Source organism: Arachis hypogaea, chromosome 14 (genome assembly GCF_003086295.3).
Source record: "Arachis hypogaea cultivar Tifrunner chromosome 14, arahy.Tifrunner.gnm2.J5K5, whole genome shotgun sequence".
Classification (NCBI taxonomy): domain Eukaryota; kingdom Viridiplantae; phylum Streptophyta; class Magnoliopsida; order Fabales; family Fabaceae; genus Arachis; species Arachis hypogaea.
In genome coordinates this window covers 124,260,614-124,288,159 of record NC_092049.1, presented here as the reverse complement: position 1 = coordinate 124,288,159, position 27,546 = coordinate 124,260,614, and the positions used below count along the sequence as shown (strand labels likewise).

Below are 27,546 nucleotides of genomic sequence, written 5' to 3'. Positions count from 1 at the left end.
ATTTTTTTAATAATATAATTTTAATATGCAATATATACTTATTATCATAATAAAAATAAAATATATAATCAAAATTTTCTTGAAACTAATAATAAAATATAAATTAGTACACTATATTTCTTTAGAAGATTAATTGTCACAAAGAAAAATAAAATCCTCTAAAAGTTGAAAGATGAAATACTTTTTTGAAAATGATGATTTTACTAGTATCATTTTGTTTTATCTGTAATTTAAAATAATATTTTCATATATTTCTCATTCATTGAATTCAATATCATTGTATATATACCCAATTTAACAAAGAAAGATTTCTTTATTCGGGTAAGCAATAGACTTGGTTTTTACCAAAACAAGAAAAAGATGAGGTTTCAATTTCTCTATTATCCCAAAAGAAAATCATTTGTTTCTTAAAATGGTGGGGCTGTTGGAACCTTACATGGGAACAGTTGGATCAATAAGGAAACTTTGGTCCCTCTCTCTCTCTCTCTCTCTTCAGTTTTTGCTCTCTTTTGGGTGCTTCCCTTTCTTCTCTTTTTTCCTTTCTTTTATTTATTCTCCAATCTCTTTTCTTTCATCATAACAAGGCTTTATTCTTTTTATCTTCATTAGTAGTGGTCAAAAGGATTTCTGGGATTTTGCCAATTTGGTGTAACAAAATATCACTCCCACCCTCCCCTTTTCTTTTACACAAACACAGAAGCAAAAAAAGAAAAAAAAAAAAAACTTCATCACTTCTTGGCTTATTTGAGCAACTACTCTGCTTATTGGATTATTTCCTGAGGTTGTTTTTTCTACCTGGTAAGAATCAATCTATCATTAGGATAAGGAAGGAAAGAAAAAAAATACTTATCTTTTGGGTGTTTGTGTTTCTTGGTGTTTAGATCCTTCTTTGTGGAACACTATTTTTACTACTGTGCTAAGAATTGTGTTCCTCTCCGTACAAATCTACATATCTGAGGTCTGAACTCTTTCAAGTTTTTATTTTTTATTTTTAAATAATTTTCTTTTCTTCTTCTTCTTCTTTAGAGTTTAGATATTCTTTCATTTCTAACATTTTGTATTATTATTATTATTTTTTTTTGGGTATTAGTTAATGCTAGTAATATATACCCTTTGATAAAACTGTTGAGTGATATATTGATTTTAATGAATCTGTTGGTGATAATTTTTCATGTGAAACAGGCTTTAGATCTTCTTCAACTCCTGCTGCTAGCTACTTTATTTTAAAAATTTCAAGTTTTAATATTTGCTGGGAAAGAGAAAAGAGGGCTGATTTCTATTTTCTACTTGGTGAGTAATTAACTCCTACTACTCTTTCTCTGATGATCCATGTTCTAATTCAACAGAACTTAATTAGCATTTGTGAATTTTATATATTATTAAAATCAATACACATTAAAATCAGTTATTAAAATTAATATTAAAATAAAATACATGTTAAAATGTAAAAATAATACATATATTTATATATAAATATATTTATGGTTAATTTTGGTGTACAAATAGTATTACTGTGAGAGAAGGATTGAATTGCATTGAAGTGGTGAGAAGAAGGAAGATGGTGAGAGGAAAGACTCAGATGAGGCGCATAGAGAACGCAACAAGCAGGCAAGTAACATTCTCAAAGAGGCGTAACGGTCTGCTTAAGAAGGCCTTTGAGCTTTCTGTTCTTTGTGATGCCGAGGTTGCTCTCATCATCTTCTCTCCAAGAGGCAAGCTTTATGAATTTTCTAGCTCCAGGTATATACTTATTTCTTGCCTTCATTTTATTTCATTTTCTCTGTGTTCTTGTTATTGCATATGTTACTCTTCATAGTATGTATTTATGTAATTAATTAAGTATATGTGCTTGTTGTGTGTTGTGTATATAGTAGGTTTTCATCACTATGTATAACATGCTCAATAATGTTGGCTATAGGAGAATTGGTTTTATGAGAAATGGATGGATCACTCATATTCATCATGATTTCATATTCTTGTAAAAAAGATAAAAACGATGTAGTAGGTTGTACTTATATATTAGATTAGAAATTGACATATATCTTTTCACTTTATAAGTGTAGGTTGTACTTATATACATTCTATCTTAAGTTAGTAAGGTGATAAGACAAAGAATAAATAATAGTATATATGTTATCCTATCAATAGTACTACGGATATTGAAGTATTGAACAAGTTATGAGTTCTATTTGATGTTGTGTTTTTTCTTTCATTACTTTTGGAGGCTACAACAGCGGGAGTTGTTGAGTTTAGATTGAAAATTTCTCTATTGTTTGTTTACATTTATGGTTCTATTATGAGTTTAACAACTGACTCAAGGAAACCTTTGAATGATTGTTGACTACTATTACATTATGTTTGAGAACATGTGCAGTAGTGAAATGAAATGACTATGTCACTGTGAAATAAGGAAAATTACTTAAAATCTAATACATGATTATATATCATATTTATTAGGCACATGCATATATATGCCCTTGGCTTTTAATTTGGATTTCAGTAGTATCATTTTGTTTAAAACTTATTATGAACTGTTGCATTTTATTGGTTGACTATGCAAGTGCCTGTAAAGTGAGTGTTTTAGATTTAAGTAATGTTAGAAAATCAATGTTTTTCAGTTAGCATCAGCTCATTTTTTAAAAATTATTTTATTTATTTTAATCTTAAATTCTAAAGTATAAATCTAAACCCTAAAATTTGACTAACTAAAGTTAGTTCCTTATACTTTCTTTCTAGATTTTAGTGGCAGCTCTTTAAATCATAATATAGACAGTATAATAATAAGCTAAGTTATTAAACCCTTTAAGAGGCTGTGCAATAAGCTAAGTAATTAATTAATTTGTCTTGTTTTAATAACTAAACCATAAACATAATAGTATAGAAAAATTTCTAAGTGTACTGCTATACTAATAGTTCAGTAATTTTTAAAAATTATATATAATACATATAATTAAAATCAACAATCAAAATTTACTGAAACACCAATATACCAATATACTTTCAAGCTTTCCAATAGTATAATACCGCCACTTTCTCTACCTAACATTAGAAAAGGGGAAAAATTCTCTGAAAGGAATTGTACTTGTTTCCATAAGTAAATGGCAAAGCTAAGAGAAAGCAATGAGGTATTGGTCAATGTTGTTGTATCATATCATATCATATGTACTAATCATACTGACATCTATAGTTCATGAGAGAGACACAATATATCATAAACCCATCCATGACATAATTAATAACCATGTTATTTCTAAATTGTCATTATTAATAATAATAAACATCTCATCACAAGAATGTTAGACATATTTAAAACAGGAAATTAAAGATACTTAATTGGATGATTTATTTTTTGTGTATTTATTTTGAATGTACTAGTTCTCTTATTATCAAAGGTTATTATGTTTATCTTATAGTGGTAATTAAGTAATGAATTTAAAGTGCATATATAGAAGAGAAGAGTTTTTATTTTATTTTATTTTTGTGCTAAATATCTATTAAATGAGGCATTTCTTGTTATCAAAATGCCTTGTTATTCCTACCTACCATATGTTTTGACCAATAAATATATTATTATTTCTCGGTTCAAGAAATATGTACAAGATTCTATTTATGTCTAAAGTCTAAACAAAGTGAGTAAACTTGTTCAAGTGATACAATTTGCCAAAAGAAAATTAAAAATATGGATATCATGTTCTTTCTGTAGGGAGCTTGTGATGTTCCATGAAATAGTGTGCAATTTTTCAGTGATGTGCTACATTTTTCAATACAACTAATTAAGATGCACACAAACCTTGTCCCAAGATGTTAGTACAATGCCATTAATATTTATTATTATTAATACTATTATTAGTACTTTTGTATCATATATAATGGATGTCCTTACATTAAAAAATTTTCCAATCAACTTGTGTAGTACAGTACATGGGTGTGATTAATATAACCAAGAACATAATTTGAAAACCTTATCTGTCTAAAAGAGATGCATGTGCTTTCTTTTTATTCCTTTCTTTTTTGAGAAATGTTGTGGATCAAGTTGGTACAGATTAAAGGTTATGTTCTCTAGAATTGATGCATATGACAGTATTTGGAGAAAAAAAAAATGGTAAAGTACGATGTATACAGTGAAGACCATGACTTGTTTTTTTTTTTTTCTTAAAGTTTGCTACCTTTTATGAATCAAAATATCAAATATATGTGCTTATTGTTTAGTGCTATTATGAAACTACTTCTTTTAAAAGTCTAAGTTGATAGAAAAAAATAATATGAATATTTATATCTCTATACTCTTTCAAATAAGAGCTTTTTCTGGATTTACTTAAATTCTACATTTTTTTTTATTTTTTTGTTATTCTTTTTCTTTTAGAATTTATCAAGGATGATGAAACTTTAGATTTTTTAACATAAAACTCTAATACCATGCATTACATATATCATTTCTTTCAAAAGTTTAAGCTAATGAGAGAAGACAATGTGAATAGTTATATCTCTAACAAGAGTCTCTTTAAGATTTGCTTATTTTTGCATAGGCTTTCTTTTTCTTTTTTTATTTATCTTATATTATTTTTTTATTTTTGAGAATATAACTATTCATATTGCCCTTTTTCTATCAGTTTAAACGTTTGAAAAAAGTGGTATAATGATAAAACTTTCTTCAAAATTTTGTCATGTATCAGAGATTAATAAACGTTTTCAAATTTTGCAATATATATACACATATTACTTTAATACTTTTAGGAGATTTGTTTTTATTATTATGATTATTACTATTAAGAAAATGAGATATTCTGTTGATATAACTAAAAAGTTTATTATGTCTACATTGCTATGCAGATTTGGTGACAATATACATAGTTTAGGCTTGAGTTTAATTATTCTAGAATATAGAGTAAATGATTCACAACTTTAGTTCAAATTTAGCTAATTAGTTCATATGGAATCAAATAAGTTTACTCAAGTGACAAGAACTTGGTAGTTAACTTAAATTCTGTTATTCAAGAAGTGAAATACTTTGACAAGTATCTTGGGTCTGTTATTTGAGTCATGCATCCGTAGATGTCGATTCTTGCAAATTTTACACTTACATGTGTTTAGTAGTTGAGATCATAAAACTCATGCAGTCACAATCTGACTCTTTTACATACAAGGAAGCATGGTAAACAAAGAAAGAAGAATAAACTACTATTTCTTCTATCAAAGTTAAAATGCTGACGTATCTAATCATAAATGAATGAAATTAGTTTTCTATTCACAAAAAAATAGACTCTATATGACAAATTTACTTAAACATTAATTTTATTCATGGATAAATTTATCAATGTTATAAAAATTTATGGATATAAATAGTAATTTACATATCTTTCATAAATATAAAACTAACTTTGTTCATTCATAAATATATTTATCAGCATTCTAAACTTATGTGAATAAAAATAATAGTTTAGTAGAAAGAATTTAGTTAATAAAATCTCACCTTTCTAACATGATTAAGAGAAAACCAAACTAAAATTATTAGAAGTGAATTGGTTTTTTGGTTTTTGTTGAAAAACAAGAAATGTCATATAGTAAACCTTATATATATAAATAAATAAATAAACAATGTTCAAGAAAAAAATACAGTGGCAAAATAGACATGATTCAACCTCATTTGTATATATGCAATTGCTTTAGTCTCATCTTAATTAGAAGCAAGAGTATGTAAACTATCTTTTAGGACTGAATAGAATATTAAAGAGACTGTCAAAATTATACTCAATATATGAGTAATTATATTATACTGGAAAAAATACAAAAAGATTTTGAACAATAGATTAATAATAATAGCTGCCTACAATCTTATCAGCTAATCTGTTAATCTTATCATTGGTGCATTTAAAAGAGCTAATATCTAGAATAACATTGAGTACTTTTTGAAAGTAATACGTCCAAATATCCTTCTTTATGATTGTTTATTTACTTATTATTGTTTAACAATACAGCATGCAAGAGACAATTGAACGCTATCGCAGACATACACGGAATGCTCAAACAACACCTAGATCAAATGAACAAAATACGCAGGTTTATTATTATTATTATTCTTATTCTTATAGTTAGTTATACAAGGAAGACAATTATTTTTTTTATTAAATAAGAAAGACAATTATGATACTAGTCAAAAGTACTCTTCATTATTTCCTTGCATCCTATTATATAAATCACGGTTATATATAGAACCCTAATTTTGTATTTACCCCTTTTTTCATTCATTAACAAGAAAAATTTTGGTTTGCATGATTTGCATTTGTCTTATTTTTATCTTTATTTGTATTTCTTAATACCGGTAAACAACCTTAAATTGTTGATAATATATTTTTGAGACAGAAATCAGAACTACAAACTATCTGCAAATAATATGAATAGCTGAGCACTGACCATAGTGAGACAGTGGTAAATAATAAACAATTTGATAATAAATACAATGCTATAGATATTTACTTAAATACACAAATTATTTATTACTCTACTAATTATATGTCTGACCTTGTAATCAATATTTTACTTAGTAGAAATAAATATTTATTAAATCTTCTTAAAAATTATTTAATCTATAATTAAATTGTATTTATTAATTCATATCATTGAACTAATACTCTTGTATTATTATTTCAGCTCATTCTATCACTCACTATTTTCCAAAAAAATCATCTTTATTTATAATGTATGGAAATTAATTAGTGTCACATAGTCCACTGGATATATTTTTTTGTTTCTGTTTATAATTATAATGAATAACTAACTATCTCATGATATAAATATTAGTGATAATTGGTTAATTTGAGTTCCATATTATTAAATGGAATTACTGTTTATTTTATGGGTGTACAACAGCATTTGAAGCAAGAAACGGCAAGTTTGATGAAGAAGATTGAGATTCTTGAAGCTTCAAAACGGTTTAAGATCTTGAATTATCTTTATTCAATCTTTTTAACTTCGGACATTTGCATTTCATACTGAATTATGTTCATCATAGCTAAAGAATACAATGTTTTTATATTTTTCTTTCTCTTTCAGAAAATTGGTGGGAGAAGGTTTGGGATCGTGTACCTTAGAAGAGTTGCAGCAAATAGAACAACAATTGGAAAAGAGTGTAATCAGTGTTAGAGCTAGAAAGGTGCTCAAAATACATAAAAAATATTATTGATGATTAAGTTTTTTAATTTAATTTAATTTAATTTCTATATACAGTTAGCTTAAAATTCTTGTTACCTTGATATATCCAATTAAATGTTGCAATGTAGATAAATAACATCATTTGTATTACATAACAATACTGACTGGTTCATCTATCTATACATGAGACTTTTGCATTAGAAATTGAAAGTCCTTTTTAGATTACTCAAATACTAACCAAAATTTTTTATAATTTTTCAGACTCAGGTTTACAAGGAACAAATTGACCAACTAAAGGAAAAGGTAATAAATTTATATGTATTTGCAAGGTTATTGAACTTAAATCCATGCATATATAGTCGGATTTTGTAATACATTAATGTGATAAAAAACTGAACTTCCAAACTAAATTGGTAGCACTTAATTTCTATTTTCCAAACTTTACATACTTTTCTTCAAGAGATTTAAGACCCAAATTAAAATGGTATACATGTATCTCATCATAAAAAATGGTTTAGTTTATTCTCATTCCTTTCTTTAATTTTATTTTATTTTTTATAATTATTTTAAGAAATTACATTGTCTTCCATTATAGTTGTTACATACAAAATTTTTGAAAATTTAAGTTAGGTGTAATATAGGTATGAAAAAGATAATTACATAATATCACTTAATCTCAAAACAAAGTCCATTTATTCATCAAGTTCACATAATTTTCTAGTGTGTAATAAGAATTATTCTATTCTTTAAGATTGTATATGGTATTTACTTCTACGCATTATTACGAGTACATGATACATGTTAAAACAAAAAATGCTACAAGGTTTTAGTTATGATTTCTAAACTTAGATATACAAAAGAAAAGATTTGAATTTTGTCACAGTTTTCTTCGTACCTTTTTAATCTTTATGGATATTTGCTGGATCTTTATTGGATTGACGTATGTTTGTCTTACATAACAAAGAGTGATCTAATGTGTTTGCAATGATAACTCAGGAAAAAGCTCTAATTGCTGAAAATATCAAGCTTTCAGAACAGGTGAAATTACCTATAGTTACTTCTATATCAAGTCATTGTTTATTTTGCATATATTTGCTATAGAATTTTGTTTTAAATTAAAAAAATTAGAAAAGTTAAAAAAAATTACAATTGAATTTATAACTTATATTGTGTATAAGTTTCAATATTAAAAAAAAAATTGAACTTTTTCTGTCTGAAATTGATATGCATGTGCAGTATGGCATTCAAGCACCACAGGCAATTCTAAAGGATCAAAAAGAAAATGAACAATCCTACCCAGAAAGTAGTAGTCCAAGTTCAGATGTGGAGACTGAATTATTCATTGGACTACATAGGTCTAGTTGAGATAAACAAAAATTAACCTTCCATCATCAGTATGACCTATGCAAATGTATAAATAAGAGGAAGTCCTATTATCTTATTTTATGCACGAGTAATCTCATATCAGATATGTTATCAGTATTCCTATAGAGATCAATAATAATACTGGCATCCGAATAGGTTAATTCAGTCAGTAGTAAAACTTAAAATTATGTTTAGGTACTACTAATAGTAGTTTTATGCTTAGAGTTTAATAAAGGCTTTTTCCTGATTCTTTAGTCTTTATTTTATTATTACCAGAAATTTCATATGATGTGTCTGTTCACTTGTAATTAATTTCATATGATGGTTTGGTAAAACTTTTTGAAGAGGTGTTTGTGTTTTTTAAAAGTAGAAGCTCTTCATTTTGTGTTTGGATAAATCAAAAAGATCATGTGCCTGTACTTGTAATTTTTAAAAGATTGCAGTACTTTTAAAAACAATTAAGGTGGAGCATTTTAAAATTAGCTTGTGTTTTTCAAATTTTAAAAGTCTAATATAACTTCATATATTGACTAATTTTCAAATTTAACTTTTAAATTTATGTCTTTTATAATATTTTTAAATTTTAGAAGTTATTTTACCAAACGTAATTGTTGTTGCTTGAATTTATTAAAAGTTATTTTTAATTTAATTTACCAAATATAAATGCTACATTTTTAAAAAACGAGTAATGCTAGGTAGATAAAAAAAACAGTCAGAAGTTGCCTTATTTAGCATTAATTAATTATCGTAACAATTAATGAATACTAAATAAGGTAAGTTATAGCCTTTTTGGCTGATTTTATTTGGTTACCAAATATTTCTGTTAAAAATTTATCTTTTAAAAACTAGTTTTTATAAACTACTTTTAAAAAGTAAAAGTTTTTTCAAATTAAACCTAAGTCTACATTACATTTAAGTATTTAACTCACTTAGTGTCTCCCTTGTTATGGTTATTATTTTATATTGGATAACTATAGTTATACAATAGTATTAAATATATAATCATTATGTTTTTATCTATTAGTTTAAATTTTTGAAATAGATAACTTTATGATATGTTAAAAAAAATAGAAAAAAATAAAAATGTGAGAGTATATAACTATATATATTCTAATTAATGATAATAGATCTAGTGATAAAAAGTAAAATATCTATTTACTGAGTAAAATATATTTATTTTAATAATTAATACTAAACTTAGATTAACAATTCCATTTATGCCGTGACATGTATCTGTTCTTAAATGGGGGATAGCCGGTAGCCACCCTCTTGAAAACAATAATAATAGAAGAAAAAATTGTTTTCTTAAATATCTCCAAAAATATAAATAGGCAAACCCACAAGTTCAAATCAAGATGTGGCTGAGTAGTGAAAAAGGAAGAGAAAAATTTATTGCTATCCTCTAAACTACTAAAAATTTAATACTCATGTTCTTACTTTGCTGGAAAAAGTTTAGAAGAACATGCATGTTATATCCATATTTTTTTCAGAACAAGTCTTAGTTTGGTGGCAAGAATTGAATCTTTGATGATTTTGGGCTGCACATAGTATAGTTTGATAAAAATGATAATAATTAATACAAGTTCTTCTTTAATTTCTATGCTCATTAATTAAAATGGGAGCAGAAGTCTAATGACAGCATCTTTTGTTGGGAGTGAAGGTATGGCCTCTCTCCTTGTCATTGTGACAGCAGCACTTGCATTTGCAAATGCAAGAGCTTCCCTCAACTTTCTCTCATCCTGTAACAAATAATCTTGTTTAGCAGAGGATTAATTCAACATTATTATTCAACTCACATTATATGCCTTCAAATTTTTTTTTTTTTGGTGACTATATGCCTTCAATTTGATAATGAATAAGTTCTATAATTGGAATGACCGAATGAGTATTGTTATGTCAATATGGTATAAACTCTAATAAATAGGTAATCTATCAACTCAAAATACATTATTAATTATATTTAAAAAATATTTCTCAACTATATATAATTTAAATGTTTAATTATTCTGTTGGTCCTTTAAATTTTATCAAATTTTTAATTAAATTTTTATATTTTTTCCTTTTAATTGGGTCTCTATACAGCTTTTAATTTTATAATTAGATCTTTAATAGTGTAAAAAATCTTAGAGTTAACTGAATATTTCTTTGTAAATTGAAGGTATTCATAATTAAAAATCTAATTAGATCTTTGACCGTATATATTTTGGGAGAAATATTCTGTTAATTTTAACGTTTTTGATATGAAAAAGGACTTAATTACAAAATTAAAAGTAGTGTAAGAACTCAGTTGAAAAGAGAAAAAAAAATATAAAGATCTAATTGAAAATTTGGTGAAACTATAGAGACTAACAGAATTATTAAACCTAATTTAAATAGAAAAAAAAAACTTACATATTTGAAAATATTTCAAACATACAAATTTTAAAAGCTTATAAGTCCTAAAATATGAGAAGACTATGTCATTTGAGTTATAGTTTATTGGCGAATAATTCACATATTAAAATAGACATAACATTGTTTGAAATTTAAGGTTAAATAGATGTGGAAAAGTAAATGTTGACCTTATAAATATATTTGCGTGCAGAAAGAATGCTCAATAATCCAGCCAGAAAAGCATCATCTGCGCCATCTGTGTCAACTACTTCCACTTCAAACCCACGAACCCAACCTTTATAGTCCTGCATGTTCATGCACACTTACATTTAATTTGAACATCAATAATTTGACCCTTAATTTTGAAATGCCTTTGAAGGACTAATTCAAAAGTATTTCCGACTATTTTTCAAGAATCAAGAATGGCAATGTTCATTTGCATAAATATATGTAATGAATTGAAGGATCAAAAGTAGAATAATCAAATTTATCTACAATAGTATAATAAAAATCTTTTAAGATGTCAAATTGGTAGCAAATTTTGTGTGTATGCATAATATAATTGATGTAGAATATATGCTAACATATAAAATACATATTAAAAATATACAAAAAAATTTAATATATATATATATATATATATTATTTTATACACTTTAAATATATATTTATATTTTAATATATATTTTTTTTATAGTAACTAATGTTTATAATTAATTTTTAATATACAACATAATTGTGTTACACACACTTATATATAATAATAATAATAATTGAATTGATAACTAATTTTTTATATATACATAATAACTTTAAAAAATATTAGAGGATAATAATTTTTATTAGTATTAGTTAACATCTTATTTATATACTATTAAGATGAGGATTTAGATTTTAAAATATTAAAATTTAGTATTTAAAATTTAAAATATTAATTAAAAAATAAAAATAATAAATTTTATTAATTATGTAACATTGTTTATATTTTTTTTTTTACTAAAGATAGGAGATTCGAACCCATAACCTCTTAATTGAATATAAGGAGACTATGTCATTTGAACTATAACTCATTAGCTAACATTGTTTGTATCTTGAAAAACCTAAATTGATTGGATTCATCAGGAAGACTTAATTAGACAAAAATTTAACTAGTTATTTGGTTATTTCTTTCGGTAAAAATGAATTTCTGGTTGATAATACTTTTTGAAAAAACATATGGATTTCTGATTTTTCAGAAATAATAATTTTGTTAGCCACATGCATAAATTTTGATTCTCTATTTATTGGTGTAATTAATTACCCGAGTGTAGTATCTACAGCCACGTGGTCCTTCAGTGACAAGCAGAAGCTTGAGATGAGGGTGGAAGAGTTTGTTCATAATAACTTGGTCATCGTAAGGGTCATCACCTTCACTCAAGAACCGAACTTCTTCCGAATTTAGCTGTCCTCGCCAAAAATAAAAAACCACGTTAATCTTATGAAAAATATTATTTATATAAAAATATCATTGTTATCAACTAATTGTATATTTAAATTATTTTTTAAATAACAAAATAAAAATTAATGCATGGTTAATTATTAAAAAATACTAATATTAAAGTAATATTTATTATAGTTGCAAGATTGTAATCTTATTAGAAAGATATGCTCTTTCGTTGTTATTGTCTAGAAAAACATGCTCTTCTTTTTATTTCATCATTTTTTTTAATTCGTATAAAATGTAAAGTATTTTATTTTGATTATTGTCCTGGTGATGTAGCTAGCTGAATGGCACAATAAAATGTATCAATATTTAATATAAAGGTAAAATTTAACAGAAAAACTTATTGGAGGAACTATGATCAAATATTTAAATGTTTAAAGTATAATAATAAATTTTTTAATTTTTGACAAAATACATTAAAATAATATTTAATCAAATATCTTTTAGAATATTCTTAAAATATCCTTTAAAATACATATGAAAAAAAAAAACCCTTGTAATAATCCATCAATTATAAGCATTCCAAAGAAAATGATGTAGAGAAAATTGGGATTTTTTTTAATTTAAATTAAATAAATATATAAATTACGAAAATATATATTTTTATGAAATAATTATATAAATACATAACCATACACATTTCAAATGCTGAGAGATAAGATAAAAAATAGCATATCTCAACATCTGAAATTTTATTCTGTGACCAGACGATGCGCGTAACATAAGTGCACTCGAAATATGTTTTACTTAGGAGATTGGGTACTAAATATTCGAAATACATTTTAATTTAGAAGAAAATCTTAATATTCCAAATACGTTAAATTCAGAAACGAGTTACCCAAGATACGTGAACATGTTTAATCTGAACCTTAGCGTTTGAGATATATATGATTAAATATTTACATAATTACTTCATATTTTATGTATTTTTGTAATTTATATATTTATTTAATTTAAATAAAAAATTCAGATTTGTGCATCTTAGCCCGACATAGAGAAAATTCTGTGGGTCCCACCTTAACACTCCGCCAACTTTAATTTATCCAAACTAAAAGAATTATAGTCTTTTTGTGCTTTTGTCTTTGTTTCCGAGTGGGATGACTTTGTGTGTTTTATTGTGCTGAAATTATTCTCTTTTTTATGAGAGTTGCATAAGTTAGAACAGTGGAAAGTTAAATCCCAAATAAATTAAATAAAGTAAAATTATACTTGAATATCATTTTTGACATTAAATTTCTCATCCAGAAGAAAAAAACAATGTGAGGTACGTCAAGAATTAACATTGGAAAGAATATTTTTATATTTTTTCCACGGAGCCAGATGTGTATTATCTGTGTATATATATATGTGTTACATCTTAAGAAGATTACAAGACAAAAGTAAAATCAACATAAAATTAAATTTTAAATTTAAATAGAGAAATAATAAGTTATCAACTAACATTTCCAATTAGTAATATTGCTATGTCATTTTTCTTTGATTATAAGCATAGAATTATAGTTAAAAAATTATCACATAAGTAAAAAATATCAAGAAATAACATAATATTTACCACACTAATACCTGAAAAATATACTATTAGAAATACAATAATTATTATCGAATTTTACCTTTGGATTTGGTTGCAAAATTCGACAGTAACAAATGTATTTCTAGTGGTGTGATCGATGTCTATATAAAAATTATGTTGGAAGATATAAGTTTATCTTAATTAATTTACTTGTTAGTTATAATTAAGCACATAAACATATTATTTACCTTAATAATGTCAGCGAAGTTCCAAATATTGAAGATGCCTTCTCTAGCTGCCTGTGAAGATGGCCATATTGGCAATGTCAAATTTGGGGCATAAGAAAGGAGACAGCCACACATTTTGGCCAAATTCATTGCTGCAAGGTGTGATGACTTTGAAGGCTCCATCACTAAGCTAAATGAACTGTAATGAAATATTGTTGCCTGCATCATTATGCAATAAATATTTCATAAATTCATAAGTTTGGTTCATCTCATATATGATGAAATTTGCTGTCTATACTATTTGATGTAAACACTCATCATAATAAAGTTCATCAAATAGCATTGTACACGTATGTTGATCAAAATAAACAAAGTGAGTTCATTAAGAATTGGCATGATTATTAACTAGTTTATTAATTAATTACCTTCTTAATAAGCCTGACATCAAGTTCTTCAGGTCGAATAAGCATATCAGCACTTGGGTGTCTATAAAACAAGAACTGAGGCTCACCATCACTCTTGAGTGCATAAAATGCCAGCATTGTCCTTGCATATTCATCAAACAGAAGCCCAGAATTGTCAACACCATTTTGCATCAGAATATCACTTAGCATATACCCAAATTCGTCATTTCCGACCTTACATTGCAAATATTATTATTTATTAGACAGATGATATGGACTCAGGTAGAAATTCTCAAGTTTTGTTGGTTGCAACCAATTATCAAAATTAGAAAGAAAGCAATGTCATTATGTGAATTTGAGTGCGTAATGAATTTGTGAAGTCACCTTGCCAATGAAAGCAGAAGAAGCACCGAGTCTGGAAATTGCAATAGCAACATTGGCAGTAGAACCAGCAGGGGATTTCTTATATTCAACAGCATCAGCAAGGGACACTCCACTCTCTGTTGGCACCAAATTTACCATCATCTCTCCAAAGCACACAACCATTGCTGCTTTTTGATGCTGCTGCTGATGCCGGCTACTATCTCTTCTCCCACGTGACCATGATGATGACCTCTCTCTCCCACTACTTCTACTTGATGACGACTCTGCTCAATAATAATCTTTAACATTTTAGATTACTCATCTTCACAGATAACCTTTTTTCATTGTTAATTTCTAACCAAAACTAAAAGACGCACTAGTGAGTTAACCACTTGACCAACTCAAATTCATGGTATCGGTTAGCAGAATTTAATTAAAATAATTTCTAATGCTAACAACTTAAATAACATAAAAGCTGATCGGAACCAATAATAGATGAATAACATAAACCCCATCACTAATTTCATGTATTTCTTAATTTAATAATCAAAACAAGATTCTTTTAATGTCCAAAAAAGAAATTGCTCATAATCAACATTCCAGTTGTATATCTTAACATTTCTTGAGGCATAATTAAATTAATATCTGAACTATTATTTTCGCATAAAAATATTTTCACGCGAATCAAGAGGCATACCAAGAGAGGGATTAGAAACAAGACGGAAGCTTCCGGAGCGACTGCGGGACTTGCCAAAGATAGGAGGGAAGCAGCAGCCTGTCCCTGGAGCAGGAGGCTTCATCTTCTTGTTGAAATCAGCAACCCTCCTCTTTGGAGAGTTACTACCAATTCACCATAGAAATCATGCATAGCATTGTTTTTTGTTTCCTTTTACTATTTTTTTAACCTTTCCTCCGATTTCAATGGAATTTTATCACTTACTTTTCCTATTAATACCCCAATGTTGTTCCTTTTTGCCCAGAATCCAACACATTACACATGCAATCCTAACTAATCATTCCGAAACATTTCATTTTCACTTTATACGGTTGACAATTATTGTAACAAAAATGCCGGTACCCGGTAACGGGAATCATATTTCATTTCTTTTACAATAAGTATTTTTTATATTATTATATATAAATTATTATTTTTAATTATAATAATTCATAATGCACTTTATACTTATTATTATATTATATACATCAAGTATTTATTAAAAATATTCTATAATCATAGAAAGAAAAAAAATACATTATAATTAATAATGAATATTTTTATTTTTTAATTTGTAAATATTTAAATTATTTAAAATTCATTTTAACAATTATATATAATTTTAAAAATATAATTAATTTAAAAAAGAATAAATATGAAAGTAAGATTAAATTAAATAAATATAAAATAATTTAATTGAAGATAGTATAGGCTATGGAATATGTATATTAACCAATGGATTATAGTTCAAATGACATAATCTCTATATTTATCTAAAAAGTTGTGAGTTCGAGTCTTCCTATCTATGGTTAAAAAAAAATAGAATATGTATATTAACTGACATAAAAAGTGATTTAAAAAAAAAAGTAACTTAGTCTAATTACCATTATACCATTCCTCATGCCTAGATACACTCATATTTAAATTCTCTCATTGTAATAATGAGGAGTGCTAGGAAGCAGCAATTTTTGTGTTTTGTAACCATTAATTGGCCATCAATAATATTTTTAATGGTGTGAGATTTCATCCAATAGTAAAAAATCACTCATTTTTCTTTTAATGATTAAGTACTAATCACAAAATATAAAAATTGCTGACCCTTAGATTTTTTCTGTAATAATTCCAAAATCTCCTTGTTTCTTTAGACTCACATATAGCTCATTCGATGAGCCTTTATAAGGCCAATGTGGAAAAAGAATGATAACTTGCGAAAATAGTATAGAGTGGACCACACCAATCTACTGTAGATGCATAAATTTTTTGTACCGGTTTGGGTTTAGTTTTGTTTGTGTCGAGCCGTAATGTTCTTGAACCTAAATTAGACCGGTTTAGAATCAAATTCATTTTTTTCACCATTTTTTTTTGTCGAATTGACCGGTTCGATTCGGGTTTTATAACCCTACCCCTCTCCTCCCCTTTCCTTACTTATTTTCTTAATTAACTTTTTCCATCAAAGTATTATTTTTTTCTATCTAAAATTAAAGTTCACCCCTCCCCCAATAAAATCAAATAAAAATACAATGCGAATTGAAGTACTTAGCTAGGTACAGTATATTGTGCAGCGTGAAGAATGCAACTTGACGGTTAAGAAGAGAGTTAGTTAGTTAGTTCTCAACTAACTGAGATAAGTTTTGACAACGTGCAGAGTTTTATTGTCTAAGATTTTGCTTTTCCAAATTTCTCTTTAAAAAAAAACCAGCTTGTCATATTGTTACGTAGCAGAGCATAGTGTTAATTGCATGGCTTCTTCAAGAATCGTACTTGATTGATTTGCGTGAAGTGCAAGAAACAGTGTACCAAAGAGTTAGTGATCAAGAAAAAGAGAAATGGAGGAAGAAGCAAGGTCTCGGTCGCAACCACCGGCACACCCGTCACGACCACCAACACCACCTTCTTCTGACCACCAAATTCTCCCTGTCTGTCTCTCTCTCTCTCTCCCTCTCCCTCTCTCTCTCCCTCTCCACGTTCCGTTACTTTGTTTTAATCATAGAAGATCATAAATTGAAATCATCTCTGGTATACTGAAAAAATGAATATCATATATGTCACATTTCTGATATAGATAGTTAGATATATAAATTGAAATAAAAATTCTGAGTAAAATGATTGTTTCTTTAAATTTTTATTTTTTATTTTTCTTACAGCATGTTTCTTTTTCTGTTTTGTTTCATGCTTGTTCTGATTTCTTTTTAATTTTGTTTCCAAAAATTGCTTGCAGATTCCTCCCCCTTCCCCATATGCGGTTATTGTAACTTTCGTTAAGGTATTTCTTTTCATTTCTTGGATGCTCTTTAATTTGTGTGTGATAGAACATACAAATTTTCTCTGAATTATTGCTTTATGATGTGGCATAGATTGGAAACAATCATAGCCTGGATGACTTTGCAGGAACAGAAATCAATATCCCATGGTATCTTACGTTTATATGGAGGAAGGATGCTAATCTTCGACAGCTAACTGAAGTAGTATGCACAAAACTCTCTTCCTTATTATTTTTTTATTATTCTGATTTATTTTTTGAATAAACACCCAAATTGATCTCCAAAATATCATAAGTTCCAATAAAGTTTTATTAATTCATAGAGAATTATTCTCATTAGATAAATTAGTCCTTCGATCATTTTTGGTAGACGAATAAATCCTAATAAATTTTATTATAAGACAATTAAGTATAAAAAATATCATCAGTATAAATTATGCACACCACAATAACAATATTGCGGCCACAGCTACGGTTGTTAACCATAAATTGTGAAATCATGGATGGTTATGGAAAAGTTGTTTTAATTTTGTGTCAAGATATATAGTCGGATGATGTCAAAATGTGATGAACTTAATTGTCCATTATGTAGTGTTTCAGGTTATAAAAATGGCAACTTCTCATAAAACAAAAGATTCATTATTTACCATTATCTGTTTGTGTTCTCTGTTATCTGTAATTTCCTTGAGGAGCATATATGATTTTTTCCCCTTTCTTTTCATTAATTGCCCTGTTTTGTAGACGATTTTATCTAGTGGAGTTAACTATTAATTGTTGTTATTATTGCCTTATTGGTTAATTGCATATATTTTAAAGATAAAGGAAGCTTTTCCGTATTTAAGAGAAAATGGTCAAAATACAAGGCTCTACTTTGCTCGAGTGTTTACCAATGAACGTGGAATTCGCGAAATTCGTACGGTAAATTTTCTCTATTCAAATGTTTTTTGTTTCTATTTTATTTTATTTCAACTTTTTTAGGGACTTAGTATATTGCCCGGTTTTCATACTAATTTGCCAATTATTTTATAAATTTATGATCAAATTATCAATTTTTTCAAATTGTTTATCTATATATATTATTTGGGTAAACTATTATTTTGGTCCCCTACGTTTGGGGTGAATTCTATTTTAGTCCCCAACGTTTAAACTGTTCTATTTAAATCCTAAAAAGATTTGATTTGCATCAATCAAGTCCTTCCGTTAAATGGGTGTCAAATTATTGACGCCGTGTCCGACGTGGCAAAGTTGGCAGTTTGCCTGTAGTTAACAGTTGGAATTGAAAGCAGGGAAAAAAAAAAGGAAAATAAAATGCTGCCCAGTCCAATAAGTAAACCCTAATCCCCAAAGTTGAATCAAAATCGTCTGCTGAGAATGAGAATGGCTACCCAGTCGTCCTCCCAAGGTTCGCGTAGCAGCACCAAGAGTCGTGGGAGAAGGAGGACTTGCTTCTGTGGAGAGAGACCGGTATTGCGCACGTCATCTACAGCGGAGAACCCAGGAAGAAGATTCTGGGGCTGCGTCAACTTTCAGGTGAGTCTCATCTTTTCTGTCTCCTGTTTGAAAATAGCATTGGGTGTTAGTGTTTGAAGGATCTGAAGTGTTTGGTGTGTTCGTGCTGGTGTGTTCGTGTTGGTTTGGTTGAGAACAGATAGGAGATGGATGCGATTATTTTGCTTGGGCAGAGCCTGAAGGACAAGATCCACAAATTCAAAGACCGAAGAACAAAGCAAGCTCGTTGAAAGAAGAACTGCAGAAAGCTGAAAGGAAGTTTGCATTGGCACTTGGTGTTGGAATTGTTGGATGGACACTGGCTGGGCTGCTGCTATGTGATCGACTCAATTGAGGTTTAGGGGGTTAGCATTTTGTTTATTTTTGCCATTCTGTTGTTGTCCCCTGGTTTGTAGGGAATGTCAATTGTTTAGGGATTGAAAAAATTGACATACAGTTGGGTGATAACAGTAATGTAAAGAGAATGAAATTTTTTTGTGGCTGTGTCTGTAAAGCCATTTGCTGTAAACATTGTAAGGTTTTTGATTGAAATGAATAGCAATGAGTTCCTGTATTGTGACATACATTATTTGGCTCTGTACAAGTTTATTTCAGTTTTATCTACTAATAAAAACAAGGCTTAATTTGTCAATTCACATAACTTTGCTGCTGAAAATTCATGTAATTCATTAGATAATGGAGAAGTCTTAAAGTAGCTTCTCTTAACCATAACAATATCCAAACAAGCCTTAAATATAACCATGAAAAGGTAACAACACAAAAGAGATCAACATGACAGTAGTAGTCTTAAAGTAGGGTGTCTAAAGTATCATAGGGACATTAGTCCTTGGTCATTGACAGATTCATTACAAAACAGATGGAATCACTAAAATCTACTATGTTCTTCATCCCAATGCCTTCCAGGCCCTAGGTGGTGTTTTTGCCATGAACCTCAGGGACCTCCTTGATGGGCTAGTGACTGTTGCTATTGATGGTTGTGGTTGACTGGCACTGCTGCTGCATCTAGCTCTCTTGGATGATGTCTGTGACTCCTGGCTTCCTCCAACTTGTGTACTGCTCTTCCTCTTTGGCTGAAGTCTTGTTGCTGGCTGTGTTGTTGTCTTGGCAGGGATCTTGTTGGGTTTTGGAGTCCTAGTTGTGCCAGCCCCTTTCTTGGCCCCTTTCTTGGCTTGTGCAGTTGCATTCTGCTATAAACAGTAACAACAAATTGGGTTAATGGGATAGTATAAACATTCACATGTAAGGAATTGAAATCAAATTGACAATAACAACTTTACCTTTTTTGCTGCAGCCTCCATCTTACGTTTTCTAGGGCAAGTTCTTTTGTTGTGACCAAGTGCAAAACAATATGAACATTTTTGTTGTTGTCCAGTCCTTGCTAACTTAGACAGTGGTCCATTGTTGCGTGGCTCATCACCAGTCTTGTTCCTCCTCAGTTTTGGGCGCCCTATTGGTTTCCTAAACACTGGTGGCAGCACATCATCATTCTCAGTCCGGGACCAGAGATTTGGTCCATTCAGTGGGTAGATTACATGTTGGTAGCAGTCCACGTAGGTCTGTTTCCTATAACACTTGTTGACATAGTTCTTAACATCTAGACACATTTTCCTAATGCAGCTCATGGCATGCTCACAAGGGTAACCTGTTAGTTGAAATTTTCTACAGGAGCACTCATGTAAGTTTAAGTCCACAACAAACTTGGCTCTATTACCCTGACTGCTAGACACTTCATATTTGTCCCTACCAGCATATATGGCCAGCCACTCCCCACCCTTATCAAACTTCCTTTCAATTTTCTTGTTTATTTTTGGCAATATTTCTCCGGCATATGTTACTATACTTTGCCTGTTATCAGACCACCTATTCATAAGATAAACCCTAATGTCTTCTAGCATGGAAACAATCGGTTTCTCTCTAGCCTCTACAATAACAGAGTTAAAACACTCACACATGTTGTTAACAAGTGTATCCACTCTAGGAAAATAATTAAACCTGGACTTGCTCCAATACTTGGCAGGGATCTCCATGAGATGATTTTAAGCTCCTTGATCAACCTGCTGAATCTCCTTCATCCTCCTCTCCCATTCCTGGACATATGTTGCCTTTGCAGCCTTCCACATCATAATCTTTAGCTGAACACCTGGGAACCTTTTTCTGAAGTTGCTATATAAGTGCCTGACACAAAAATGGTGGTCTATGCCAGGCAGCAACTCATCAAAAGTTGGGATCAATCCCTTTAAAGCAGAATTTAAAAACATCACCAGTCAATAACAGCAAGACATGAATTAAAGAAAGAATTAATTACACAAGTTTAGGTTGAGAGTTACCTTTTGTTGGTCGCTCATGAATGTACACCATCTGATCTTATCAACTCCCAAATCATCACACAGATTCAACAAAAACCATCTCCACGAATCTTTCGTCTCTGCTTCAACAACAGCATAGGCAATTGGCAGAATCTGATCATTGGGGTCCCATCCAATTGCTGTTAGCAGTTTACCCCCATATGGAGTCTTGATGAAGCATCCATCAAGGCCAATCATGGGTCTGCACACCATGAAACTCCGTTTACAAGCTTCCAAGCAGATATAGATCCTCTGAAATCGTGGTCTCAGGTCCGTACCAGGAGGTGGTGTCTCTAGCTCAAATTCAGGAGGTCTCTCCACTTGTATCTGAACAGTGGACCCTGGATTAGACCTCAGTAACTCTGCAGCATAGTCATGAATCCTCCTATATTGCTCTCCATAGGTACCATTTATTTCATCCAGGGCTTGCTGCTTCACTCTGGCAGCTTTGGTCATTGTGAGATCCACATTCCACTTGCTATGAGCCTTCTTTATCAAACTTCTCAACTTGATTTTCGGGTTTTCACAGATCTTCTTCATAAAAGCCTTACTTAGCCACTGAGAACTCATTATACCAATCTTGGTGGCCTTAGAGCATGTGTGTTTCTTGTAACAGCTTGTCAGTTGCCATGAATCCTCTCGCTTCATCTTATGGCAGTAAGCAAACCACTTGCAACCTTCTTTACAAACAGCTTTGCACCGGTGGCTATCACACTTCGAGAACCATATTCCTCTACCACTGTGCACGGCATAGCTCGTTACACATTCTTTAAAAGCATTCCTATCTACGTACATTGTCCCAACCTCCCATTTATACTCCTTCATATTCTTCAATCCCTTATACACCGGGTACCTCCTGAACAAGGGATCCCCTTCATCATCACTTACAGGGACATCCCACAACCCCTCACTGTCATACCCATCATCCTCATCCCTTAATCCAGCAGCCACCACTTGCTCTTTACCCTTATTAACACTGCCACTTTGCTCTCCTTGTTCTCTCTCAGTTGGAACACTCTGTTTCGGCCTTTGAGGATCTTTTGTAGTTGTGACTTCAACATCATACAAACCCCCATCAGCATTCCAATCATCATCGCTGTCATCAAATGCAACATGCATATCAGTATCTCCAGAGCTATTTTCACTCCATTGTTCATCACTGTCCCCCTCATCATCAATTCCTGGCTGGTAGTCATCATCCTCAGATTCTTCATCACCTGAGAAATCTGACCCCTCTGACCTCTCTTCATCACCATCCTCCAGCACATCATTCTGGGCTTTTGTCACCACATTGGGCTTCTCACCCACCTTGGCCTGAGCAACAGATTGGGCCTTGTGCAACTGGGCCTTGTGCAACACAATTGGACCAGGCCCAATAGTGTCTGCAGTGGGTGCAGCAGCCTCATCACCATCTATCTCTTCAATTTCCTCAATAGTGCAGCCTTTCCTAGTAGTAGCAACAGCATCTTTGTGAACAACAAAAAGCTCCACCATGTTGTCCCTCATTCCAATTCTAGCCATGTCCATGGCATCCTTGTCTGTGTGAAGCATCCTCAACCCTACATCTGTTTCATCGTTCAGAGACTTATACCACATTGCAGCGATATTCTCTACCACATATCCCTGTTCGAGCACTATCTCCATAGCCTCGAACCTGCTCCACCTATCTTTATCACAGTAGTCCACTATCGAAGTCTCACCCCCCACATAGTGTAAAGGTTCACCATCAAACCCGAACTTCCCCCCATGGTGTATCTTGACACTAAAATTGCTCATCTCTCGACCAAACTGTTACACAAACACAATACACTTCATAAAATTCTCACATTGACCAACAACAACAGAAATGCATAAATAAAATCACTAGGGCAAAACAAAGACTTCCAAAACAGAACAAGAAACGAATATGAAACTACAAAACAAAACAATCACACATCAACATACATCATTACATATAAACCCGCATTAAGATGAAAACCAAATGGGTTCATAAGATTTGACAATGGAATACCTGACACAATCTTCTCCCGGAAAGCAAGGGTTTCAAACTCACTGCTGCTGTGGAGCTTAAACGTAACTGAACGACAATGTCACTTCTCTGGCTGCGAATCGCAATCTTTCAGTGACTAGTGGTAGGGTTTCTGGCTTTTCCTTTGCGTTTCGTGCTTCACAAGAAGAAGAAGAAGAGTCAGGGTAAGCAGCATGCGTTATGTCCAAGGGCGGGAAGGCTTACACGTTTACTAACCACTATCAACTCTTCCTTGCCACGTCGGACACGGCGTCAATAATTTGACACCCATTTAACGGAAGGACTTGATTGATGCAAATCAAATCTTTTTAGGATTTAAATAGAACAGTTTAAACGTTGGGGACTAAATTAGAATTCACCCCAAACGTAGGGGACCAAAATAATAGTTTACCCATATTATTTTTACTATGGTGGATTGGTGGCATTTTTTTTTGCTCTGCACAAAATTTGTTAAACTAGAAACGTATTTGACTCAGAATGAAGACGCTAAAACATGCAAGATGCGCTAAATGGTTTTTTTCTTTTAGCAATTTTGTATTTTGCAAGAAAGAAAATTAAAACGCTGTCGTAGGAAAAACAATAACAGGCAAATAGATAATTTGAAAAGTGTGACAGATTAGCAGTTTGTAAAAATTAACATGTTAATATAAAAGCCTTTCAAAGCCAATCAGCCATTTTTTCTTCATTTTTCATTTTTTTGAAATAATACATGCTATATATGGCTTCCCCATAATTTAGTCGCATGTAGATTATGTAATATTTTCGTCACTTTGTATATTTTTTAATGTAGCTTCAATTCTTTCTAATAAATTGTGTGCATATTTGATTGGTTGATGAAGCTGGGAAGGACAATGTGTTTTGCTGAAGAAAGAAGACTAGATGACTTTAAGCTGTTACTATCTGAATTCCAAGCAAGTGACCCCATTTCTCTCTACTTTATTTAACTATATATATGTGCAATTTATTTATTAACATTATTGGTGACTCTGTTGTTATTATTTTTGGCAGATTGGTGATTACTTGGATGTGTCAATTCACTATCCCACCGGCTTAAAGATTCAAGAAAGAAGAGCATTGACTTCGAGCCTATTTCCTCACTACTAAAACATTTCATTGTTATGTTGCACATGCACATGCTTAAGAAGGTTTCAGTTTAGTTTAGTGTTACAACTACAATCAGGGGAAAAAAACATCTTTTTTTTTTAAAAAATTCAACAGTGATAGCTAGTTTGATCTTCTGGCCAATGGGAAAGCAAAAACTAAAGAAAGAAAGTGACTATTAGAGTATGGTGAGTTTTAGCCTGGGCCTCCCTGATTCAGGTGCCATATGCGCCTCGTACGGAGTCAGGTGGTGTCACAAGTTGTTGGTGACGCGTGTTACAATTTCTTTAAAACCTGACAAATAGTACATATTCCCTTAACCAGCTAATTGCTGAAGAAGTTTTTGGTGAAATAGTGATTCATTCCCTACATTTGGGTTCGTATGTAATTATTAAAAATGTGGATATGTGAAGTTAAATATAGAAATAAGTTTTTGTGGATGGACTTTTTAAAACAATTTGATTTGGGCTGGGGCTTAGTCTTATTTGTAGGCTAGTAGTGTTAGCCCATTAGTAGTTGGATAATAATTTTTATTCACCTTTATTCAACTTCTGACCCATTAACACTCTAACCCATGTAGAATTTCAAAAGGAATCCATTTACAAGTGGAAAAAAATGAAGCCTGGAAGAGTGCATGAAGCGTTTTCTCTTCTTTGCCGTTACAAAGGGCCATGTCCCTGGTGTGTACACTAGCTGGGAGGAGGCCAATGAACAAGTTTTAAATTTCATCCATCCAGAATTTCATTGTTTCAATAGCTATGAACAAGCCACATTATGCTTTAAAGCTAGAATATATATGATTTCCTTAGAGAAAGCTGCGACATCTGAACTGAGTGGAAACTCACGCGAAGCATCTAGTCAAAAGCTTCCATTGTTATGTGGTGGAGCACGTAGGCGTCCTGTTGTGACATGTAAGGACTATAATTAAATTTTTTACTAAGGTCCCCGTCCTTCCTCCTTTACTTTAGATGTACAGTTAATTTTTTTTGTTTCACTGGCAGGGCTTCCAGTAATTCCCGGGGAGGAGTTGAACGGTGACTTTGCCATTGTCAGTGACATGGAAGAGTGGCTGTTGAAGGCCTGCTACGAGGCTAAAATTCCTGGTCCCTGTTTCTTCAAACAAGAACGTTTCTTGAGAGATGACGGTCCGTACTTCGGGTTCACTGTGGTTGTTCCCGGCGACCCATTTGAGATTCCACTTTCTGTTAAGAGGCGGTTTTCTTTAAATGAGAAGGCTGCACGAGAGGATGCTGCACTGGAGATGCTAGACCGCGTGGTTGAGTTATCTGGAAAGGAGATCCGCGACTTTAATTACTCAAAGGTGAAACTTCTTCGTGACTCAAACTCTGCACTTCGTGCTAAGGTTGGTCAGTTAGAGGATGCATACGAGAAACTCATGGCTAGCTATGAATCTCTTCTAAACGCCCACATTGAAGGACAATCACCTTGAGACCGTTTCGAAATTTAGTTAGTATTGATAATGTTTTTTGTGTTGTTTAAGAATGATTTGTTATTTCGTAATCTATTGTTGTTTTAGTATGTTAATTTAAGTGGTGTATGTTTAAATTAAATATCCCTGTGTTTTTGGCCTGCCGCGAATTTCATTGGAACTTTAAGTAATGTCTTGTTCCAGTTTACAAGCTTTTAATGCAAATGAACCATTATTATTTTGTCAACTATAAATCTGACTCTTATGTAAAGGTTGTTCTGTAACACTGTGGGGGAAGAGGATTTGTCATTTTGTGTTAGGTGATTTTGCCAGTCATACAGGATAGATTCATTTAATGCCGTTTGAAAGTATGAGAGAAAGTTTAGGTACTTGATAGACATAATAATTGCATTCTTGTTGTTTGTATAGCAGTGGATAACTATAATTTTTTGGTTTTGTCGTTTTCGTCACGTAATAGAAGTTTAATGTAGTGAAGTTAGAATACTTTCTTTTTTGGAGTTTTAGTTAATGCTGGTGCAATTAGTGTTGTTTATTGTTAGTCGCGCTAGACAATAATCCAATGCTAAAAATGAATACGTGTTGAAGAAGATGTAGCAACTAGTAAGTCGAACATTGGAAACAAGAAATTAAAAGTTTAGCCCCTTATCAGAGCCATATAAAGTACCAAAATGCTAATGACCATGATAACAATAGCAGGACGCGGGTTGCATCTCTCTGACTTTGGTGTGCAGTGGTTCACGTCCCGAAGTCCGGCTACTTCCAGCGTGTGTTGGTGATGCTGAGCTTGTTTTTGCATAGACATGGGTACGTCGTGGACCAGTGGTGGGGGTATCAAGGCAGTAGGTACATGATTAGGAGACAGCACCTGTTCGGAGTCATGCTGTAGTACGGCCTCTCCGTGAATGGAGAGGTTGTCAGTGAATATCTGCCATGCCATGAGTGCATCTTGAAAGTTGCTATAGGATTGGTGGAGGTTGCTGAAAATCCATCAACTTGCAATTGGCAAGCAGGCCAGTTGTCGTAAATTCCAGGCACTCTCCCTTTGAAAACAACATAGAATTTCTTTCTTAGAGTCACCATGTCGCAATAGTAAGATCTTGTAGGAGTTTTGAGGTTGATATGAGTTGTGAGACAGCTTCCTGGAGGGGTTTATATAGCTCAATTTGAGGCAATTGTTTGTTAGGTTATTCAATGGAGCAATCAATATTGGTATTTATTTTCCTAACGGTTACTGAGATTTGGAATAAATAAAACTAACGTAGT

At 31.0% G+C, this 27,546-nt stretch overlaps 4 protein-coding genes and 1 long non-coding RNA gene across 6 annotated transcripts; 3 read left to right on the top strand and 2 right to left on the bottom strand.

The window, feature by feature from the left end:
• Positions 1–317: 317 nt before the first annotated feature.
• Positions 318–8,761, top strand: LOC112743969 (MADS-box protein SOC1). 2 transcript variants are annotated; one of them, XM_025793412.3, is made up of 10 exons: positions 438–798; positions 882–958; positions 1,183–1,290; positions 1,507–1,740; positions 5,976–6,057; positions 6,868–6,929; positions 7,051–7,150; positions 7,411–7,452; positions 8,146–8,187; positions 8,386–8,761. In XM_025793412.3, exons 4-10 carry the CDS (start codon positions 1,559–1,561, stop codon positions 8,512–8,514), a joined length of 639 nt encoding a protein of 212 aa, XP_025649197.1. In that variant the 5' UTR covers positions 438–798; positions 882–958; positions 1,183–1,290; positions 1,507–1,558; the 3' UTR covers positions 8,515–8,761. The 2 variants fall into 2 exon arrangements, with proteins under 2 accessions (XP_025649196.1, XP_025649197.1); XM_025793411.3 differs by lacking the exon at positions 882–958 and having other exon boundaries at positions 318–798.
• Positions 8,762–10,016: 1,255 nt separating this feature from the next.
• Positions 10,017–15,885, bottom strand: LOC112743968 (probable fructokinase-7). The gene is made up of 7 exons (XM_025793410.3): positions 15,572–15,885; positions 14,896–15,158; positions 14,533–14,745; positions 14,129–14,326; positions 12,188–12,328; positions 11,076–11,192; positions 10,017–10,253 (listed from the first exon to the last, which is right to left on the bottom strand). The coding sequence occupies exons 1-7, from the start codon at positions 15,672–15,674 to the stop codon at positions 10,125–10,127; spliced, it is 1,164 nt and encodes a 387-aa protein (XP_025649195.1). The 5' UTR covers positions 15,675–15,885; the 3' UTR covers positions 10,017–10,124.
• Positions 15,886–19,144: 3,259 nt separating this feature from the next.
• LOC112740589 (uncharacterized) lies at positions 19,145–19,921 on the top strand. The gene is made up of 2 exons (XR_011871869.1): positions 19,145–19,379; positions 19,498–19,921. It is a non-coding gene; the product is annotated as an uncharacterized lncRNA (long non-coding RNA).
• A 168-nt stretch (positions 19,922–20,089) lies between these two features.
• LOC112743966 (uncharacterized) lies at positions 20,090–21,310 on the bottom strand. The gene is made up of 2 exons (XM_029291895.2): positions 20,636–21,310; positions 20,090–20,545 (listed from the first exon to the last, which is right to left on the bottom strand). The coding sequence occupies exons 1-2, from the start codon at positions 21,308–21,310 to the stop codon at positions 20,243–20,245; spliced, it is 978 nt and encodes a 325-aa protein (XP_029147728.2). The 3' UTR covers positions 20,090–20,242.
• Positions 21,311–25,502: 4,192 nt separating this feature from the next.
• Positions 25,503–26,453, top strand: LOC112740588 (uncharacterized). Its single transcript, XM_025789234.2, has 2 exons — positions 25,503–25,744; positions 25,835–26,453. Exons 1-2 carry the CDS (start codon positions 25,630–25,632, stop codon positions 26,281–26,283), a joined length of 564 nt encoding a protein of 187 aa, XP_025645019.2. The 5' UTR covers positions 25,503–25,629; the 3' UTR covers positions 26,284–26,453.
• Positions 26,454–27,546: the final 1,093 nt, after the last annotated feature.

Coding starts and splice junctions, on each gene's coding strand:
- LOC112743969 (XM_025793411.3), top strand. CDS start 1,559: ATGGTGAGAGGAAAGACTCAGATGAGGCGCATAGAGAACGCAACAAGC. Junction 6,058..6,867: donor CAAATGAACAAAATACGCAG/GTTTATTATTAT, acceptor GGTGTACAACAG/CATTTGAAGCAAGAAACGGC. Junction 6,930..7,050: donor ATTCTTGAAGCTTCAAAACG/GTTTAAGATCTT, acceptor TTTCTCTTTCAG/AAAATTGGTGGGAGAAGGTT.
- LOC112743968 (XM_025793410.3), bottom strand. CDS start 15,674: ATGAAGCCTCCTGCTCCAGGGACAGGCTGCTGCTTCCCTCCTATCTTT. Junction 14,327..14,532: donor ATGTCAGGCTTATTAAGAAG/GTAATTAATTAA, acceptor ATAATGATGCAG/GCAACAATATTTCATTACAG. Junction 10,254..11,075: donor CACGCAAATATATTTATAAG/GTCAACATTTAC, acceptor TATTTGTTACAG/GATGAGAGAAAGTTGAGGGA.
- LOC112743966 (XM_029291895.2), bottom strand. CDS start 21,310: ATGTGTGAGTGTTTTAACTCTGTTATTGTAGAGGCTAGAGAGAAACCG. Junction 20,546..20,635: donor TGGAGGCTGCAGCAAAAAAG/GTAAAGTTGTTA, acceptor TACTGTTTATAG/CAGAATGCAACTGCACAAGC.
- LOC112740588 (XM_025789234.2), top strand. CDS start 25,630: ATGATTTCCTTAGAGAAAGCTGCGACATCTGAACTGAGTGGAAACTCA. Junction 25,745..25,834: donor TAGGCGTCCTGTTGTGACAT/GTAAGGACTATA, acceptor TTTCACTGGCAG/GGCTTCCAGTAATTCCCGGG.